The sequence below is a fragment of the Myotis brandtii genome, unplaced genomic scaffold (genome assembly GCF_000412655.1).
Source record: "Myotis brandtii unplaced genomic scaffold, ASM41265v1 scaffold630, whole genome shotgun sequence".
In the NCBI taxonomy this organism is placed as follows: Eukaryota; Metazoa; Chordata; class Mammalia; order Chiroptera; family Vespertilionidae; genus Myotis; species Myotis brandtii.
Window position 1 is genome coordinate 1047748 of NW_005370412.1, and position 22374 is coordinate 1070121.

General features: G+C 45.0%; 1 protein-coding gene across 1 annotated transcript in view; it reads right to left on the reverse strand.

The window, feature by feature from the left end:
* Window positions 1-22374, reverse strand: part of CACNA1E (calcium channel, voltage-dependent, R type, alpha 1E subunit) — a 340306-nt gene that overhangs the window by 264213 nt on the left and 53719 nt on the right. The window contains exon 2 of the mRNA XM_005880270.2: window positions 21276-21542. Within this exon, the coding sequence (XP_005880332.1) occupies window positions 21276-21542 (267 nt within the window). The remainder of the gene's footprint in view (window positions 1-21275; window positions 21543-22374) is intronic.

Genomic DNA, 22374 nt, shown 5'->3' on the forward strand with positions numbered 1-22374 from the left:
TACAAATGCTTTTAGACCAAAGAATTCCCATCTGACTCCCATGCCTCTGCTCTCTGTATAAAACGACTGAAATTCACAGTATTGCTACTTTGCTTAACCAGTACTGAGGTCAATTCCAGAATCATCTGACTCCAACTGCGAAGGCAGGGTGGGCAGTGGCGGCTCTAGGGCATGAAGACAGTACCCGCTTGTCTCGTCTTCTGCCCCAGTTACCGTCAGCCAGATGAATCTTAACAAATTCACTGTTTACGTGTCTGACTGAATCCTGGACTCAAAACGCTGTCATGCGATGCACGGTTTCGGCGAGCAGGAGACAGATGATTGAACCGTGCAGAAAAGGGAAGAAAGCAAAGGGGAATATCAAAGGCCTCTGGAAGAGAACAAAACAGCGGTGGGAAAATTACCTGTTTTAGAAACCACACTGTGCTTTGATGACACTCTGAGGAGTTGGAGCCCATCAAGAGTTCTGGCAGGAACGCGGGAAAGAAGAGCGTGGGCTGCAATCAGCAACCACACCCAGGACTACACCCTAGTTCCTACTGACACTCACTTCGCGGGGCGTCAGACTATACAAAGAAAATGAAAAGGCTTTTGTGAAAGAGCCCACGGGTCCTCTAGAGAATTTTGTTTGCCTTTGAAAACCCTGCAATGTACCCCAGAGTTCAAGGATACCTACTGAGCCCCCAGGTCACATGAGAAAACACAGAAGGCACGAAGGATGCTCAGCTTGGAAAGGGAAGACTTGAGAGGGACCCCATAGGTGTCTGCAAATATCTGCAGGCCCAGCTTGTAATAGTTATTCCGGAGGGTAGGACTCGGATCAAAGGGTAGAATACCCACCCAGAGGCAGACTGGGGCAATCGCAAATATCTGCAGGCCTAGCTTGTAATAGTTATTCCGGAGGGTAGGACTAAGGGTAGAATACCCACCCAGAGGCAGACTGGGGCAATGCACAGAAGTCTCACTGTCCCACAGGTGAATGGACTATGTATTTTGTTAAGTAGTAAACTAAGTGTTATACTAACAAGTGTTTACTGACGAGACAAAAGCCCTGATGTGTAGCACTTGGCGGTTTCTGGAGTGTAAATGGTTCTCCATGGCCACTTTGAAGCTACCACTTTGACATCAGTGTGCATAGAATTGGGAAGAGACACACATGATGGATACCCAGGATGTGGGATGAGCCCGTTCCAGAACACCACTTACTGTAAGTTCTGTATCTCTGGGAACCCTTGAAGGATACTGAGGAAGAAATCCCTGTATCTGATAGCAGTCGAGCTGGATCAACCTTCAGATGCACACGGGTTAGTTAACAAATGGATAGGAAGCAAGGCCTGCGAGTCTTCAGTCGCGTGCTCAAGGGCCTCTGGGTTAGCATGGCTCACTCTGGCTCTGTCCCTCAGCCTCAAGTTGTCCCCTTAGCTAGACCTGAGTTCATAATGTCTGCAGCATCACCCTTATCACAGAAGGCTGGTACCTGTGCAGCTGGGTGTATGCCAGAAGCAGCCATAGGTGAATGGTTTGCTGGTGCCATGAAACATAAGAATTAACCACCCCATTCTCTCAGGCTGAATTCGTGAATACCCAGGGGGCTCCTGCTATTTCACCATAGCCTTCAAGGGACTGAGACGAATCAGCCAGGACACGTGATGAAAGCATAGCCGAAGAAGCAAATCGGGTAAACAGCTCACACCTCAATCAATGGATCTCAGGCATGGCTGCACAGCCTATTGAATAGACTGTCCTTACCCCCTTTGTATGTTCTTGCCAACTTTATCAAATATTAATTGACCATAAAGGCATGGGTTTATTTCTGGGCTCTCTATTCTGTTCCACCGATCTATATGTCTGTTTTTATGCCAATACTATGCTGTCTTGATTACTATGGCCTTGTAGTATAGGTTGATATCAGGTAGCGTGATTCCTCCAACTTTGCTCTTCTTTCTCAAGATTGCTGTGGCTATTCATGGTCTTACTTGGTTCTACATAAGTATTTGGAATATTTGTGTGTGTTTTTTATAGGAATTTCACTGAATCTATAGATTGCTTTGGGTAGTATGGACCCTTGAATGATGTCAATTCTTTCTATCCCAGAACACAAGATGTGCTTCCCCTTATTTGTATCTTCCTCTATTTCTTTCTTCAGTATCCTATAATTTTCTGAATACAGGTCCTTTACCTTCTTGGGTAAATTTATTTTTAGGTATTTTTTATGCAATTGTAAATAGGATTGTTTTCTCAGTTTCTCTTTTTGGTAGTTCATTACTGGTGTATAAAAATGCCACCCATTTCTAAATGTTAATTTTGTATCCTGCTACTTTACTGAATTCATTTATCAATTCTGCTAGTTTTTTAGTGGAATCTTTAGCGTTCTCTATTGTACAGGATCATGTCACCTGCATATAATGACAGTTTTACAGCCTCCATTTCCAATTTGGATGCCTTTTATTTCTTATCATCTGATTTCTGTGGCTAGAATTGTCATTATTTTGTTGAATAAGAGTGGTAAAAGTGTACATCTGTTTTCTTTCTGATCTTAAGGGAAACACTTGTTGATTTTGCCCATTGAGTTGGCTGTGGGTTTGTCATATATGGCCTTTATTACGTTGAAGTATGTTCCCTCTATTCCCACTTTGCTGAGAGGTTTTATCACAAATGGGTGCTGGATTTTTATCACATGCTTTTCCTGCATCTATTGATATGAACATGTGGTTTCTATCCTTCATTTTGTTTATGCAGTGTACCATGTTTATTGATTTGCAAATATTGTATTAATAAAGTTTCATTCCCAGAATAAATTCCACTTGATAACAGTGTATTATCTCTTTAATGTATTGCTGGATCTGGTTTGCTAATATTTTGTTGAGGATTTCAGCATCTATGTTCATCAGGGTTATCAGCCTATAATTTTCTTTTCTTGTAATGTCTTTACTTGATTTTGAAATTAGGATAATGCTGGCCTTGTAAAATGAACATGGGAGTCTTCCTTCCTCTTGCATTTTTTAGAAGAGTCTGAGAAAAATAGGTGTCATTTTTTTCTTTGAATGTTTGGTAGAACTCAACTGTGAAGCCATCTGGTCCAGGACTTTTGTTTGTTGGGAGTTTTTTAATTACTGCTTTGATTTCATTAGTTGTAATCTGTCTATTCAAATTTTCTGATTCTTCCTGATTCAGTTTTGAAAGACTGTATTTTTCTAGGAATTTATCCATTTCATTCAGATTGTCCAATTTGTTGGCATACAGTTTTTCGTAATATTTTCTTATAGACCTTTGTATTCTTTGGTTACTTCTCCTCTTTCATTTTTTATATTTATTTGGATCCTCTCTCTTTTTTTCTTGATGAGTCTGATTAAAGTTTGTCAATCTTGTTTATATTTTCAAAGAACCAGCTCTTGGTTTCATTGATTTTTTTTCAGACTTCATTTTATTTACTTCTTCTCTGATCTTTATTTCCTTTCTTCTACTTATTCTGGGCTTTTGCTTATTGTTCTTTTTCTAGTTCCTTTAAAGTGTAAAGTGAAATTGTTTGAGATTTTTCTTGTTTCTGGAAATAGGCCTGCATTGCTATGAATTTCCCTCTTAGTTCTGCTTTTGCTTTGTCCCATAGATTTTTTTGGTTGTTGTGTTCTCATTTTCATTTGTTTTAAGGTATCTCTTGATTTCTTCCTTGATCTCATTGTTAACCAGGTCAGTGTTTAGTAACATGTTATTTAGCCTCCATATCTTTGTGTGTCCTTCAGTTTTTTGTGTGTGATTGATTTCTAGTTTCATACCAATATGGCCAAAGAAGATGTTTGATATGATTTCAATCTTTTTAAATTTATTTAGACTTGTTTTGTGTCCTAACAAATGGTCTATCCTGGTAAATGTTCCATGTGCACTTGAAAAAAAAATGTATAGCCTACTGTTTTGGAGTGACAGTCCTACTTTCACTTAGGTCTTTTCTTATTAATCATAATCCCTATATCCAGCCTCCTATGCCCTGACCTAAGAGAAACACCAAAAATATATACTTGCTAACTAATAAAAGGAAGAGAAAGCCCCAGGCAAGGATGAGGGGCTAGAAGAAAGGTGATTGTGCAGAGAAAGGGTACTGAGGAAAGAAAAGAGGAAATGTGATCAAAAGTAGCCCTGGACTTAGAATCAGGAGCCCTGGGTTCCAGGCCCTGCTTTGTACTGAAAGACCTGTGGTCAGTCATTTAACCTCTCTGGCTCTCAGCTTTCTTACAGATAATTGAGGGTTTAATTAGAGTTTCTCTTAGGTCCCTGTAACTCTAATATTCTATTATTCTGTGGTGCTGATAGGTAACAGGATGGGAAGGGAAATCAGGGAGCAAGAAGGAGCACCCATTATTACAATTGAGATAAACCATTTTTGGTGAAGTTACTAATGAGGACATCCAACAATAACATTCAAAATTGAAATCCTGCCACACTTAGGAATACCTTTAAAATATATAAGTCAATGGCAATATTACTAAATTTTCAAGAATAGGAGCTCCACGGCAAGCTGTACTGGTTAGAAACATCTCTAAGAGATGGTTAATGATAGCTTAGAATCCTCAGAATGGTAGCCTGGGGGTGAACATAAGGCTGCTTTTCCATAAACCTATTGCAAGCCTTTTCTATTCTCTCTATTTGGATATTAAAGTGTTTTTTTTCTGCAGCCACCTGTGCTCTCAACACCTATTTCCTTAACAAGCTGCAAAAGCAGAAGCATTCAATAAGGTGCAAGTTCAAGAAAAAGTCATTAAATTGCCTCCTCCACACCACACTATGGGTGCCCTGCAAGGGAGGACTGATTAAGAAAATATTCACAAATTTTAATGAAAATCAAGGTCCTTTGCCGAGTGACAAAGGAAGTGTGACAGTGGAGCTTTTGGTGAAGGGAAGACAATACAGCAAAGGGCCCCAATTCCAACTCAAGCTCACGTCCCAATGACACCCAGCACAATGTCTCAGACCCATTTCATGATGACTATGATGATGGGTAAGAGATCTCTGCTCTTCTCTCATCTATCAATCCTTTACTCCTCCATGGCTTTAGTCTCATAGGCAGTGGGTCCTACAGATGCAGGCAGGCAGTTCACAGTGTCATTCTAAAAAGGGAACAGCACCTGCTAGTCTTCTGGCCTGACCTGAGGCAGTGCTGTACAAAGAATGGGAAGAGAACAGCCCATGGAATCTGTCAGACCACATCTACCAGTGGCCTTGGGCCAACCACCAATAAAATGAGAACACAGGACTGGGTTAAATGCTCTATGTCTCTAAAGCACACTGTATAGTGTCAGCCAAACAACAGGCATTTATTATGTCCTTTTCAGGGATACATATTGAGCAATGGATGACTCTCCAGGCCTGCACCATAACCCTAAAAAATATTGGTAAAATATCATGGCAAAAATACATGAAGGTAAAAGAGATAAGAAACCTCATCATTGTGCAGGGTTGTTCCAAACCCAGCCGCTTTCACAGTGGAAATGTGGGAAGCTGTTGGACAGTTCTCATTTCCCCAAATCTATTCCTTCGTTTTGCTCTTTGAGCCTGTCTACTGATGTTTGCGACAGAAATGAGCTCAGTCTTTCTGAGCCTGTACATTCAAGGTGGGCATTTGTCTGTTACTTCCTAGTCATCACCATGGAAAGAAGTTACTCAGAGGAGATGTAACATCCTTATCCATAGAACTTTGTGGGAGGAAGGGCAGATGGTGATCTCAAAAATAAATAAATACATACATACACAACTATCTATGAGAAGGGAGCATTATCTTGCCAAAATGCCCAGATCCTCTGAGTTTCATCGACCCATGTTCCCCAGAACTGCCCCTTCCTCATGTTACCACCCACCCCACCTCCAGACAAGCCCACACCCTTCAACTGCTCCTCAGATTAACAGGCCAGAACACATGCATCCTTGAGCATCCATATGGCTGTTATTTCATAAACACAAAATCCCATGCAAATACAATCCAAAGTTAGCAGAAAGAAGAGGCAGCTCCGTTCTTTCTTTCTTTCTTTCTTCCTTTCTTTTTTTTTTTTTTTTTTGAGGTCCACTCCCTAATTTCTTTTGGGTCTTCTGCCTGGTCTCCAGAAACCAAGGGGCACACCCTAGAACTCTATTCACATCCACACCACTCTCCAGTTTCCTCAGGTAAAATGTCCTCTAGTGTCCTGGTCAGATGGCCTTCAACAGGTTTATTAGGCAAGTGTCCAAGGTCTCCAAGACATGGAGAGTTGATACCTTCCTATCACATCCCTCCAATCTTTTCAGAATCTTCCTCCATAGTTCATTGGGGTCCAATCCATGGCAGGGACACTAAATACCCGCCAACCTGCACAGACAGGGAGTAGTCAGCTAGGGGCCTGGCAAGCCCTGAGCAGAAAACTGCCCAGAGGCCAAGGTGGGTCTTCAGGAGGGATCCTTTTATATGCCACCAAACAAGCCATCTGAAACTTCTGCTAACCACTTATGCACCAACAAAGACAAAATTGAGTGAGCTTGTTTCAGGTTGATGGTTTTGAATATCTGATACATTTTTATCAAAAAGTTGCTGGAAAAATTCTGTACCATTATTGTGCCTGAAGATATTTTTCCTAGGTTATAAACCCAGTGTGTCCTTAGGGATGATATTGGTATAAAATCAGCAGTAGAAACATACACAGAAGGGCAGGTTCTGATGTAGATGTTTAAAAACTATCTTATAAAATGTAAATCCGGTAACTTTGAGAAGAGACAGAAAGACTCGTGGGAAGATCCCCTAGCTATAGTGGTTGAGAGCTGGGGTTCTGACCCAGGCCTCCAGCTCTCACTCCCTGAGTAAACGGGCCAATTTGCTAACCTATCCAGGCCTTAATCTCCCAACTGTGAGATATAAAAAAAAAATACAGAATGCTTATTTCTATAGGAATAAATGCAATAGCACATGCAGAGCAGTAATCTGGCACCTCATAAATAATGAATGTTAGATATCTACGATCTTTGTGAACATCAACATTAGCACTAATATCTAACATGTTCATGAAGGGCTTTCATACACATCAGCTGAGGCTACCGCAAACATTCTTTGGGAAAGTGACCTCACCAAGGTCACACCTGAAGACTCCGAGGCTCAGAGAGGTTACGAGACCAACGTGAGGTCACGTAAACAGTATCTGGCAGTGCTCATGTTGGGAACCTGACAAGACTCAGGAGAAAGTAGATGGTATTGTCAGGAGAAAACTTAGCTGCACAGGCTTAACATGGACTCATCCAGAACTAACCAGATACTAACAGCTAAGATTGATGCACAGCTTACTTCGTGCCAGACATGGTTCTAACATTTTACATGTGTTATCTCATCTGATCCTCACAGAAATCCTAGGAGAAACACCCTATTCCCATGTTGTTTGAGGAGTCGGGGGCAGAGCAAGGTTAAGAAGCTCCCCTAGGCACACAGCTAGGAGGTGGTGGAGATAGTACCAAAATTTGAACCCAAGGGCCATGTTTTGAACCATGACGCTCTAATGCTCCCAAAGCTGGGATGGTAAATCCTAAACTCTAGGGCAAAGCCTTTATCCGCTGGGTCCAGGGCTAGATGATATCTAATATCCATTAAACTCCTGAGATTCTAGGGTTTGACACTTGTATTGTCGTGTAAAGAGATAAAATATTGTCTCAATGAGTCTCTGGAAATGATATCTACAGTGGACTTTGGAGAAAGCAAGTTGCTATATTCCAGCCTAAAATAGACATGAAATAGTCATAAAAGTGTGTATTGATTTCAGCAAAGCCTGTGACAAGGCTATCGCCCACAGTATTCTTACAGACAAAAACAGAGAAATGTCAGCCACTGAAGCCCAGTTCAGAACATCTGAGAAAAGCTGAACAGTCGATGAGCACTGACCAATGCACTGATGAGATGCAGAAGAAAGGCCCCCAATTCTAACCATATTTTTATCAATTATTTGAATGAAAGCATAAAGCACATGCTGTCTGCTGATGGCACAGAGCTCAGGGTGGAGAGCTCACTCATTAAACAGCTGCAGGTCTACCGTCCATGTGTAACGGAAATCACTTGAACTTTGGACTCAGACCACCTCGGGCAAATGCCTTAATCTTCTTCAGCCTCAGTTTTCCCATCATTAAAATGTGGATAACAATGATCTCGTTAGACTGTCTTGTTAAAATGCAGAGAGTCTGATGTTTGGTGGACACTCAATGAATGTTAGTTCCCAGTCCCCACTCGAAAAAGATTTCTACAGGATGGATTGTTGGACCAAAAGCAAGAAGATGAAATGTATTTGAAATAAACAAAGAGTCCTGAATTTAGATTCAAAAATTAAATTGAATGAGAACAACGAGGGAAAACTAACTCTCTCATCAATTCATATTAAAAGATCCAGGGTTTTTAGCTGACTACAACCTCAGTCAAGTCAGAAACAGAACGCTATTTCTTAAAAAACAAAATTAAACTAAAAAAATTATCTGAATTCAAACAAATACATTAAATGCCAATGTTAATTACTGTTCTATGTTCTGGTAATTAAAAAAAGCAAATAGATAATGCCCTCTCCCTTGCTAGGATTTTCAACCAATACTAAAGCTGCATGGTTAGTGTTACAATCTATAATAATAAAAGCATAATATGCAAATCGACCAAATGACCGAACAGCAGAATGACCGTCTGGATGACCTTCCAGATGACCATGCTATGACACGCACTGGTGCCAGGCCAGCCAAAGTGGATGCAATGTGATTGGTTGGGGGGCCCCGCCATTGCCCCATGATGGCCCTGCAAAAGGAGGCCCAGCTGGCAGGGTGATCGATGAGGGGGTTGGGAGGGGCCTCTGTGATTGTGCAGCCCCTGCAGGGTGGGCAGGGTCTCCCTCTGTGGGATGATCGATCACAGAGCCTCATGATCAATCAATCGCCCCCTCCCCTGCAGAGGGAGAGGCCCAGGCTACTTGGCAGGCAGCACTAGAGTGGGTGGGCGGGGCCTCCCTCTGCAGGGTGATCAATCGTGGGGCTCCTGGACTGCAAGAGGGCGCAGGCTGGGCTGAGGGACCCCCAGACCCCCCGAGTCCATGAATTTCATGCACTGGGCCTCTAGTAAAGTAATAAACCAGGTGCCATGGAGGAGCCTAGAGAAGGGAGTTGACTTACTTTGCTGAGAGACATCAAGGAAGGCTTCCTGGAGGAAATAATCTCTGAGTTTTAAAGCCCAGAAGTCAGGGTGAGAGAAGACATTCCAGACAGAGGAAGTAGCAAGTGCACAGTCACAGAGGTCTGGGAGAGGATGGTGCCTTCAGGCATTGGTGACCCTGAGATGGCTGGAGAGAAGGTGATTATGGTGGCTGAGGCAGGCTGTGGCTGGAGAGAAGGTGATTATGGTGGCTGAGGCAGGCTGTGGCTGGAGAGAAGGTGATTATGGTGGCTGAGGCAGGCTGTGCCAAGTGCAGAGTGGATCCTGAGGAGCCCTGCAAGCCAGGCTGGGAAACCATGCCCAGTTCCCAAGCAAACAAATGACAGAACCCAGACAGGAACTTAGCTTTCTGACTCATTAGCTAGCCTCACTAGCTCTGCTGTCCTGTACTATAGCCACTAGCCATGTGTGGCTATTTAAATTATTTAAAATGAAATAAAACTTAAAATTTAGCATTCAGCCACAATAGCCATATATCGAGTGTTCAAGAGCCACATGTGGCTGGTGGCTACCTCACTGAGCAGCACAGATAAAAACATCATATCCATCGTAACAGACGCCTCTAGCCAACAGCACTGCTCAGTGCCATACACGATTAAGTGAACAAAAAGTAGGTTCGGTCTGTATTGCTTATAGGACAAAAAGATGAAAAAACAAGCAGGTAGAAACTACATAAGGAATAGTTCAACTTCCTACACCTGAAGTATTTTAGTAATAGAAGGGCACCCTGTCCCTGGAAGCTTGATGGCCATCTCTCAGGGTGATGTAGGAAGAGTTCCTGCATTGAGTTCATGCTCATTGGCTAGAAGGCTTGTGTTACATCATGACCTTCTGCTGACGCACTAGCACAAACATGTCTCTGTGGAATTCCTGCCGGACTGGTACCTAAAGGATATGATGATGTTGGGTTAGGAGTCACTATTCCTGTCATTCCAATATACCCGAATGTGGGAATTTTCTAGCATCCGTTTTTAAACTGTAATCCTTGGACCACACCCCCAAAAAAATGAATGCAAAAGTGTATGCGTTATTTTTTCAGGAAAGAGGAGTCCATAGCATCGATCAGATTTCTATAGGATTTGTGCTCCTAATACAGAAAGCAAATAATCACTGTACTGGAGAGACCTAGTAATTTCTATTCCCCAAAAAGATTCATCTAGATGGCATCTAGGCAGCCACTCAGGTCGTTCCCAACTCTCAAATTCCATTGTCTAACCCAGGGGTCCTCAAACTACGGCCCGCGGGCCACATGCAAATACAAATATTGTATTTGTTCCCGTTTTGTTTTTTTACTTCAAAATAAGATATGTGCAGTGTGCATAGGAATTTGTTCATAGTTTTTTTTTAAACTATAGTCCGGCCCTCCAACGGTCTGAGGGACAGTGAACTGGCCCCCTGTTTTAAAAGTTTGAGGACCCCTGGTCTAACCCAACTAAAGACCATCACCCTGCAACTGAACAGTTTCAAATCAACACATCCCCTGACTTTGATCAAGGAGAAAGGAGATGGGGGTATCAATGAGCATGGAAACAGCCCAAGGCACAAAAGTTGGGTAATTCAGTCAAGCTGGGGAAGGATGCCAACCTCTAGCTGAGATGCCCATTGGAAGCTCTCAGAAATTTTGATGGTTCATTTTCAATGTCAGCTTACAGGAACATGGCTCACCCAATTAGATGCAATACAGTTAGCAGCTGGAGAACCTACCCAGAAAATCTAAGGCCTACTGAGCTATCCATCCACTTAAAAATAATGGTTTTGTTCCAACCACCACCTGGCAATATGACAACTGTACCAGGATTCATCTCCAAGTCCTACAGTATTACTAGAGTTGAAGAAAGGAGTATGTCTGCAACAAGGCAGAGATTCCTGTTATCTGGTGTAGCTAATGAAGAATGCTTTGGTTAATTTAACAACAAAAAAAGTGCTAAAGAGCTACTTTATATAATCAATATGGATTATAATTTGCAAAAGCTGTGAATACAATAAAGTGCATACACCGCTCAAACAATGTTGAACATAATGCAGTGAATGCTTTATTGGCAGTATTCAGAAAGCACTAGGTGGTGCCTGGGGGCCATCGGTACACATCTCATTTGTTATTATACTACAGATCTCTGGGTGCCAAATAATAAAGAGTTCTGTATAACAAATTGCCAGATAGCAACAAACACTGTGTACTTTTTGCACAGCTTGTGTTGGGTAATGCAGAACCTGGACTGGTCCCTAGCAAGACTGTGAAGTAGGAAAAGCTTGTCTCCAGATTCCCATGAAATGACCCTGCAATCCTCTACCAGCCAGCTAGTGTCCTCACTGCCTTCTAGCCATCTCTTCTCCCCCCACTAGAGCCACACCTGGTCCTACAGGTCCAGGTTAGTGGAACACTAGACACATGATAGATAAAAGGAAGGAAATAATAAATATTAGAGAGAAAATAAAAGACATAGAGACTTAAAAAAAAAGTACAAAAGATCAATGAAAACAAGAGCTGGTTCTTTGAAAAGCTAAATGAGATTGACAAACCTTTAACCAGATTCATCAAGCAAAAAAAAAGGAAGGACCCAAATAAATAAAATCAGAAATGAAAAAAAGACAAATAACAACTGACACCAAAGAACTACAAAAGATTGGAAGAAAACATTTATGAACAACTACAAGCCAAAAAATTAAACAACCTGGGAGAAATGGATAAACTCCTAGAAACATACCATCTTTCAAAACTGAATTGAAGAATCAGAAATCCGAAGGACAGATTACAACTAATAAAATCGAAGCAGTAATAAAATAAATAAATAAATAAATAAATAAATAAATAAATAAAACTCCCAGCAAACAAAAGTCCTGGACCAGAGGGCTTCACAGGTGAATTTTACCAAACATTCAAGAAGAACTGACACCTATTCTTCTCAAACTATTCCAAAAAATTCAAGAGGAAGGAAGACTCTCAAGCTCATTTCACCAGGTCAGCATTATCCTAAGTCGAAAACCAGATAGAGACACTACAAAGAAAGAAAATTATAGGCTAATATCCCTCATGAATATAAAACGCAGGATCCTCAACAAAATATTAGCAAACTGGATCCTGCAATACATTAAAAAGATCACACACCATGATCAACTGGGATTTATCCCAGTTGTGCAAGATTGGTACAATATTTGCAAATCAATAAACATGATACTCCACATAAACAAAATGAGGTAGAAAAATCACATGATCATATCAATAGATGCAGAAAAAGCATTTGATAAAATCCAGCACCCATTTATGATAAAAACTCTCAGCAAAGTAGGAATAGAGGGAACATACCTCAACATAATAAAGGTCATGTATGACAAACCCATAGCCAATATCATACAATGGGATAAAGACAGTTTATTCAATAAATGGTGTTGGGAATATTGGATGGATACATGAGAAAAAAAGGAAACCTTTTAGACCACTTCTTTACACCGTATACAGGAATAAATTCAAAATGGATTAAAGACTTAAATGTAAGTCGTGAAACCATAAAAATCCTAGAAGAAAACATAGGCAGTAAAATCTCAGACATTGCTTGTAGCAATATTTTTTCTGATTTATCTCCTCAGGCAAGGGAAACAACAGAAAAAATAAACAAATTCGGCTACATCAAACTAAAAAGGTTTTGCACAGCAAAGGAAACCACGGACAACTCACTGAATGGAAAAACATATTTGCCAATGATACAACTGATGAGGGGTTAATATCCAAATTTATAGAGAACTTATACAACTCAACACAAAGAAAACAAACAATCCAATTTAAAAATGGGCAAAGGACCTGAATAGACACTTCTCCAAAGAAGACATACAGATGGTTAATAGACATATGAAAAGATGCTCAGTGTCACTAATCATCAGAGATGCAAAGTAAAACCACAATGAGGTATCACCTCACGCCTGTCAGGATGGCTATTATCAATAAAGTAACAAGCAACAAGTGCTGATGTAGAGAAAGGGAACCCTAGTACACTGCTGGTGGGAATGCAGATTGGTGCAGCCACTGTGGAAAACAATATGGTGTTTCCTCAAAAAGTTAAAAATGCAACTGCCTTATGACCCAGCGATCCCACTTCTGGGAATATAGTTGAAGAAAATTGAAACATTACTTAAAAAAATATATGCACCCCAATGATTATTGCAGCATTATTTATAATAGCCAAGATCTGGAAGCAACCCAAGTGCCCATCAAGCAGTAGATGAGTGGATAAAAAAAAGCTGTGGTACATTTACACAATGGAATACTACTTGGCCATTAAAAAAAAGAAGGAAATCTTACCTTATAGGACAGCATGGATGGATCTAGAGCAGCAGTTCTCAACTATGGGTCGAGACCCCTTTGGGGGTCGAAAGACCCTTTCACAGGGGTCGCCTAAGACCATCAGAAAACACATATATAATTACATATTGTTTTTGTGATTAATCACTATGCTTTAATTATGTTCAATTTGTAACAATGAAATTGGGGGTCACCACAACATGAGGAACTGTATTAAAGGGTCGCGGCTTTAGGAAGGTTGAGAACCAATTCTAGAGAGTATTATGCTAAGTGAAAAAAGCCAGTTAGAGTAAGACAAATATCACATGATCTCACTTACATGTGAAATCTAATGCACAAAATAATCTAAGAAAACAAAATAGATACAAAGAACAGACTGACAGCTCTCAGAGGGGAGAGGTGTTGGAGGGCTGGGTGAAAAAGCTGAAGGGATTAAGCAAAAAACAAACAAACAAAAAACACCAGACACAGACAACAGTATGGTGATTGCCAGAGGGAAAAGGCAGTGGGGGAAGAGGGCATGGAAGGATAAATGGTGGCGGAAAGTGACTTGACCTGGGGTGCGGAGTGCATGATGCAATATGCAAATGATGTATTAAAGAGCTGGACACTTGAAACCTGTATGATTTTATTAACCATTGTCACCCCAATCGATTCAATAAAAAAAGAAATCACCTGTTCTAAAGAGAAGCCGCTGACAGAACAGTGGCAAAAGCGTTCCCAATAGCACACAGCTGGAAATGGCGGGGACATTAGAGAGTGACTGTTGAAAATCCATTTCATGCTTTTTGACTCTGACCAGCCCCATGAGAAAATGGTGTGGAAATCGAGAAAGTTTGAAAAACTTCAAGCCTCCTGCTAAGCTAAAGGCTGGGAAGGATTTGTGAGGACTAATTTCTGCCTCGTGCTGGTTTTAACGTCTCTTCTCTGGGCCCGGGAGGCGACTGGCAGAACCATGTGCCTCAGCCACGGAAATGACACCAGCCCTTGATCCAACAGGCCTGGTTCCGGTTCCCCGCTGTGACTCTAACCTGTTACCCACTGCTCAGCCCAGTCCCTTTCAACCCTCTCTGAAAGGGGAGGGGTAATAATGACACTCCGCCCCATCCCCACCCCCTGGATTTAATGATACACCCTTCCAGAAAGCCAATGAATACAAGTAAAGCAGGCTTTCCAAATTCTCCAGAGGCAGGGAACTAAATGCAATGCAGCAGGGCCAAATGCAGCAAAAAAAAAAAAAAAAAAAAAAAAAAAAAAAAAAAAAAAAAAAAAAAAAAAAAAAAAAAAAAAAAAAGCCTCAAAATTATGCAGAGTTGCAACAGCCATGCAAATCAACCACCCACAGGCACCAGGCAGGACCTCTCCCTGCAGCCCCTCACATGGCTGGACCACTGGAGTCTGTAGCTAGAGTTTAGCCTGCAGTTATAATCCCAAACCCTGCCTATCTGCCTCCAGATGAACTACTTTAGAAATGGTTCTTTCTTCTTCTATTTAATAGTCAAGAAGGCTAAGAGTGGAACTGTTCAGTCCTACAAACTTGGAACTCAAAATACAGTAAGAAAAGAAGCTCCTAAGAAGTGCCTGCTGCTCCACCTGGCGCAAGGAGAGGGGTGGGAGTGGGGGTGGGGCTGTCTTAGGTAATGGATGCATTTTCAAGGCATTCAGGGCTCTTTTCCTGGATCTGGGCCATTGCGGGTCAAGAGTTCATAGCCAGAGATTGGCCAAAGATGCAGGAAATGGAAAATTAGGTAAATATTCTTTGGGCACTCAGTCGGCACAAATACACCACAGACATCTCCTTGGAGTGGCTTAAAATATGAGAGGACACGGGGCCGGAGGAACCTAAAACCTTTGTGCTGCACTTTCTGTCTTTAGTTAAAAGCGATGCTGGCCCTGGCTGGTGTGCACCAAAGCATTGCAAGTTCGATTCCCAGTCAGGGCACTTATCTAGGTTGAGTGTTCAATCCCCGGCTCCGGTCAGGGCACATGTGGGAGGCACCCGATCGATGTCTCTCTCTCACGTGGATGTTTCTCTCTCTGAACGACTGGTGACCGCACACAAGTAGGTTCCGAATGCTCAGGAAGAGAGGCTTTGGCACGGGGCCCTGGCACCTTTATCCCCCTTCCGAACGGTCTGTGTTAGAAGCCACGTGGTGCTGGTGGTAGTGGTGGTGTTGGTGGAGGGTTGCTATACACTAATTTCGGTGCCTGCTTCCCCTCCAAATTCCTACGTGAATCGACTGGGATTTGAAAAGAAATGGTTACAGAGCCTGCGTCTTGGCTCACTGGCTCCGCATCTACCAACGTGAAAAACCAGGATGACCAGAGAATTCTGAGTGACAAGTACTTGGGGACATAAATATCTTCTCATTAACCGTGTTCTCTGAATAGAAGAGGAGGAGGAGCTGCATACTGATGGGCACCCACATGTACCGGGACTGGGTAGAGGCAGTCCTTATAGGAACAGCCAGACACTGTTTCCCTCCAGCCACCTTTCTCGTGCCCCAGTCCCTCTGCACAAAAAGAGACCTTGATCATATCCAAGAGGAAGACGAATAACCTTCCTTTTCTAAAAATCCTAGGAAAAACTCACACATGTGATGAATTATTCACAAAGCCCAACCCTAAAAATGAGAGAGGGAGAAATACTAGTACAGAAAGATGAAAAGGGCGGAGGACCAGGCAGAAGGGGAATATAAAGGGAAGGCCCTGGCCTCTCTCTCTCCTTGAACAGAAAGGTGTTCATTACAGTCAGAGTCGCCGGAGGGGCTGGATGGCAAGGCTGGGCTCTGGCTGGGGAGCTGCCCTTTCTTTCCCAGGCAGCCCAGCGAATGACAAAGAGAGGCTACTGATCTGCTGAGGGAGCACGGGCGTCAGAGGGTCTGCAAGAGTCCTGACAGCTTAGCAAATCTTGACTTTGTTTTATTTGAACGAAGAACATGAAGACGGGCAGAAACCAGCTGTTCCTGTGGAGAGGGGGGAAGCAGCAGAGTTTGAGGCGGGGAAACACCTACATTTTGCACAGCGACAGCTGAAAAGAGATAAGCAGCCTTGGATGGAGCTAATAATTCTAGAGTCTGGATCTTTCAGAAGAGAAGAAGCAGGCCTGTTCTCGGCATTTCCCTCCTCCTCCTTTAATGCGCAGTGCGCCCTGCACCCACTGCAGGGAGAGCGCGTTGGGAAATGGTGGTAGGCAAGCCAACAGACAGAACTGTCGCATCCAAGATACTTCTGCCACCATCTTCGAGTCATTCATTCCTGTCAACCTCCTTCGCACTCCAGGTCCATTGCCAGGTTGCATGACACTTAACAGCTGCCCCGCAACAAGTCGTAGCCTGGTTTCCAGAGGAAACATGACCCACACCGTGTTTCAATGGCAGAGCCAGTGGGCCAGTTGGAGGGTGTCTGGGGGCCTTAGAAAACGAAGGCTTTCGTCCTGCAGCCTCGGTGCCAGTTACAGCGGCTGTCTGTCCCGCTGTCGGCTTCCGTGCCCAGGGACACGGCTGATGGGAAGCCTTTCTGCTTCTCTGACCATAGGATATAATCACAGGCTCCGTCCTTGTTAGTTGCCACCCTCTGCCCCAATCAAGGCACTCTGACTCCTGATCCATTAGTTACATCCACCCTGAAATCCTTGCCAGGATTAGTCTACCATCCTGCAAGGTGCTGGGTATTTTTAGGCAACCGACGCGAGAGAAAAGCAAACGCCAAAATGGGAGGTGTGGGAACGAAAGTTTTCAGTAATCTTTACCAAAATCCTCGAAAACAAGTGGACAATTTTCAATGAGAAATTCACCATAACACAGCACATAGCTTCTGACCCAAAGCCAGCGTTCTTTGGGGCCACAGGGAAATTCTCTGCCATAAGAAATCCTGGGTGAATGTCCACAGGTTCATGGTAATGAGCTTCATCATCTCAGGGATTGTCCTACTTTAAACCATGTTCACTTCCACGGGAAACATGTGCTCTCCTGCTGAGTGACTCACACCACCAGTAAAAAAATAAATAAAAAATAAAATAAAAATTCCCCCTGCCCATCAACGGCACAGAGTCTCTGAGTGAGAAGATCCATCTCTTCCCTCCAACCTCTCACCTGGCAAAGTGCAAATCAGTGTGAGACAGCTCAGACCATCAGGGAGACCCTGGATGTCCACAGGGGAACTGGGCCTGGGCACAGAAGGGCTAGAGCTGGTAGGCACATGCTATAGAGAATGTGGAATGACATTCAGAGCAGCCAATTCCTTGAGGAAAAGGAGAACCCTTTTGTGAGATCTATTAGATGAGTGAGACAGAAAAGGAGGAATCGCATAAAATGTAATACCACATTTGAAATCAGATTAGCATTTTCAAAAAGGTTATGGTCTCCACAGCAGAAGAGAGTGCCATGAGAAAATAAAATTATCTCCCGATGCAGATGTCGCTTCCAAGAAAAATGAAACACATTCAGAGTGGGCTGTTGACATGCCGCCATCTTTCATGCCAAATCTGGGCTATCTTAGGCAATTCCTCCCATAAGAACTAGACCTTGCCTATTAGGAACCAGATAACATTACCCCCAGAAAGTTAGAGAGTCCTACGAGTAGAAATTAAATCATCCCTTTTATTTAACTCATCTGTCTAGCCCAATCTGATTAAAGACCAGTAACATGCAGTGTTAAGAGACTACTAACAGCACATAAGGGTGCACATTACCTTCCAAGTCCAGCCTATGAAGGGTGTCTAAGTCTCAAAAAGCACAGCACGCCAAGTCTTCCAAACCCTCAAGCATCCTGCAAGGGCACGTGTCAGTTGGAAGCAGGTCTTGACACTCTTCTGAACCTTCCTTTTCTCAAAATGCGCCCCTTACAGTGATCGGAGAAGTCCTTCCCAAACTTTTCATGTGCATACGAATCACCTGGGGACCTTATTCAAATGCAGATTATGGTTTAGAAAATCCGAGTGGGGCTTTGGGATTCTGAATGTCTGTCAAGAGGTGATAGGAATGCTGCTCCTCGCTGTCTTTGAGAAGTAAAAATCTAGAAGACTTAGTTCACCTGGAACTACGACCCCTCCCTTAAGGTATGCTGGAATGTCTGAAGGACTTCACTAATAATAATAGCTAGTGTTTAGTGGGTATCGGGCAATATTCTAGGAACTTGGTACATATTAACTCATGGAGTTCTTCGGGTAAATCATGATCGTCTTCCTCATTTTACCAATAAGGAAACCGAGTCGCAAAGTAATGAAGTGACTTTTCAAGGTCACAGAGCTGCTGAAGGAATGGGACTAGAACCCAGACAGCCTGGCTCTAAAGCTTGACTGGTAACTGAAGCTCATGCTAACTCCCATTGGATAAAAGCAAGGTATTGCTGGGAGCTGGGTGTTGCTAGAGGAAGGGAAGTGAGACTAGGAACTTGGATGCAGGTGGTAATAGAGAGAGCGCAGACCGTGCTAAAGCACAATGTTCCCACGTGGTCACCACCAGAGGGAAGGTATGTCAGTTACGTTGTACAGTCAGGAGAAAAAAAGCAAACATGGTGTATTTTAAATTGGCCAACCAGGCTCCTCTACACACCTTAGCAGATGTTGTCTGAACACTGCTACAACCGCCTACATGCTGTAGAACCACTGGGAAACTCCCAGCCATGAGGCTAGAAGAGACCATTGGGACAGGCTCTCAGCCAAGGCACTGAGCATGACGCTGAAACCCGCTCTCTGGCTGCCCTCTGACTCCTAGCCACTCGACCTGGCCAGAGACGAGAAAACGGAGGAGTAAAACCCGCAGTTCCACCTGGCGCTCTCAGCCTAGCAGATAGGCGGTGTCTTTGCGGTGGAAGAGGAGACGTGAGCAGCAGCAACCGCGTGGTGTAGGAAACGTGCAGGAGATCCCAGCCTGGGAAGCGCCCCAGGTGCTGAACCTGGGTGACTGTGGCGCCCCAGCCTCCTGCGGATTTCCATGGCGCTGTCCGAGGTGCCAACAATGCCTGCGGGCACTTTGCCACCCTCAGCTGGGTGGCTTTGTCTACCCCAAGGAAACAGAGGGCACCTGAGTAAACGCGCCCCTAAGAGAGGTGCACGTTGAAGAAGCACCTAGTGGGTAGGAAATTTTAGGGAACTGTTGAAGGCGGAAGGGAGAGGGGGCCCTGTTGGGAAATCAGAGACCTGACTGGAGGAGTGTTTGCAGCCGCAGCATGCAACACAATGAGATCTGTCTGCTTTGTGCAGCGCACTGGCAGGCGGGGCTGCAGAGACCTGATCCTTTCCCTCCCCAAATCCCCCCACCCTAGATACGGTTAACTCGGGCACCGAATGGCCCCATCACTCTGCGTGGGAGGGAGGGGAAGAGGGAGGGGAGTACAGGGAGGAGGAGAGAGGAAGCCCAGCCCAGCCCGGGTGGCTGTAGGAGGATGCGTGCAGCGGCAGGAATAATATCTGCTTAGAGATGCTCCTTCATTTCTAATGAGGGGTGCTGCCTGGAAGTACCATGCGCCAGCCAATCACAGTGCTGCTGAGGCAGGAACTAGGGAGGAAGGAGGGGAAGACTAGAGACGGGGGGTGGGGGGAGCAGGAAGAGGCCCTTAGGGGAGAGACAGCGTGCCTAGCTGACACTAGGGACCCAGCAGGGCTCCAGCTGTCTGTGATGCACACCTGGAGGGTGGGGGTGTGGAGGAGGGAGGGAAGGGGGAAAGGGCGGGGCCTCCTTTGCAGGTGCATCCTTCCCAAGAAATCTCTCTCCACAAGCATCCAAGTCCCATGTCTCCAAGCTACCCCCATAATTACCACCACCCCACTGACTGGCTTCCTACTAATCCCCCGCACCACCCACCAACGCCCAATTCCTAAAGATCTTGCCAGACGGACGCCCAAATTCTTAGTGAAGCACAAGGCAGTGAGATGCCTAATCAGCAGCCTGCATTTGGTGCACTTGCTTAAACCTGCAAAGACGCTCCTTCTTTGCCGTTCACCCCGGCCCTGCACCATCAGCCGCCCCACCAGCCCACTGTGGAGAGCAGTTCCTTTGGAGCCAGGGGGAGAGCGATTGCGGGCACACCTCTGGGCTCCGCCGATGCAGCCTTCAGCGGATGAATTCAGGCCCAGCAGATCCACCTGGATCCTGGGCGCTGGGAGAGCACTCAGTGGGGTCCCCAGCTCAGGACCACGGAAAGCAGGGGCCCTGGTGAGCTGCTCTTCCCTGGCTCAGAAGAGAACTCCAGCTGAGCTCTTTGGGCTGTGCCATTAGAGACTGCCTCCCCTGACGTACTCCTTCACTTTACTCTCAGTGCAACTTCCCCCCAGAGTTAGCTGGGTCCCCAGGCAAAGCCTGTCTGATTTCACCTATGGGTCCATATGGGGCTTAGCCCAGAGCTCTTGAAGTTGCTGAGCTGGACCTCCCCTGTGGGCAGATAACGCAGGTGTCCCTCCAGCTGGTGGGGATGGGGGTGACTCTGAGGTACGAAAAGGGGGACAGGGTATGAAAGGAAGCCCTGAGTTTAGGGCAACCCTTTCGATGTGAAAGGATGAGGGGGGGGGGGACTGGCAATCACACAAAACCTCAACCCCCTGCGCCCAGGGATGCTAGAAACCGCCACACAGGAAAAATCAGAGCCCAAAAGTCTTACCTTGAAAACCACTAGTGCCCACACTGGTCTCTATGGCACCAAGCTTGCCCCTTAGATGTGTCGAAGTAACGAGTGCACATCAGCAAAGGGGCAAATGGGCATCAGGAAGGAAATAGGGGGGCAGATTCCACGCTTGCTTTCCCCTCTCACCCAAGAAACGCAAAGGGGGAGAGGGGAGTTATGGTGGGCAAGAAAGGATATGGCCAATCGATGAGCTTCTTGGCGTATTTCCTGACAATGTTATCTTCTCCGAAGATGAACAGGGATCTGTTGACGGTGAAACAGTTCTGCCGGACAGGAATGGGGTTGTATAAAGCCATAGTCCGCGCCCTCTGCGCTTTCGACTGCTTGTAGGCGGCCGCCTGCCCGGCGGCAGGCACCGGGGTTCCTTGCCGGTTCCTGCTCTGGTCCGAGTCTCCATCGCCAGACCCCGGCCTGCCGACCACTGCCTCTCCGAAGCGAGCCATCCTGAAGTTTAAACAGACAGAAGACACACAAAGGTGATCGCGGCCGAACACCTGCACCAGCAACAAGCAGAGACACGCGGAGACTCAGAGCCGCATCCAGACCGGCGCGGGGACCGCCGCCTCCCGGGAGCCTTTCGAGCTCTTTGGAGAGGCAGCAGCAGCAGCAGCAGCAGCAGCGACCCGCTGGTCCGAACTGTTGAATCTAAATACAACCTCTGCAAAGCTCCATTCCTCAAGGAGTTAAAAAGGGGGGAGGAGAAGGCTGGCAAGGGGGTGGGGGTGCTCAGTTTCTGGAGGCAATTTTTTTTTCAAAATGCCAGTGTGTGGTGGCGTTCCAGGGCTGGAGAGGAGAGGGGTGGAGCAGGCTGCTCTTCAAACACAGCTCCGCTCTGGCAGACCACCACCTGGTCCTGGGAGCGGCGGGCACCGGCCTGCTAGGTAACAGTTTGGTGATTTATTAATGGGGGAAGGAAAAAAAATTAAAACAAAAGAACTTTCACAACAACAAAAAGACAAGGACAGGGTTGTGGTGACAGGCTTTAGAACACCAGCCCCTGCAAGTCCATCCAAGATATTCCACGGCCAAGACTTGGGTCTTTAAATCTGCCAGCACAGAGGCATCCAAAAAGGTTGAGAGAGAGAGAGGGAGGAAGGGGGGAGAGCGGTACAGAGGTTCCTGCGTAAACCGCAACGCCCCAAATCTCAAAATAAGTCGATCCAACCGGAGAGAGACCAATGACTTCCAAGCTCCTGCGCCTGGGAGAGAAGTTGAGCGGCGTCCAGAGAGCAGCGAAGCCCGGGTGCCAGCATCCGCCCGGAGCGCAGCGCTGGCC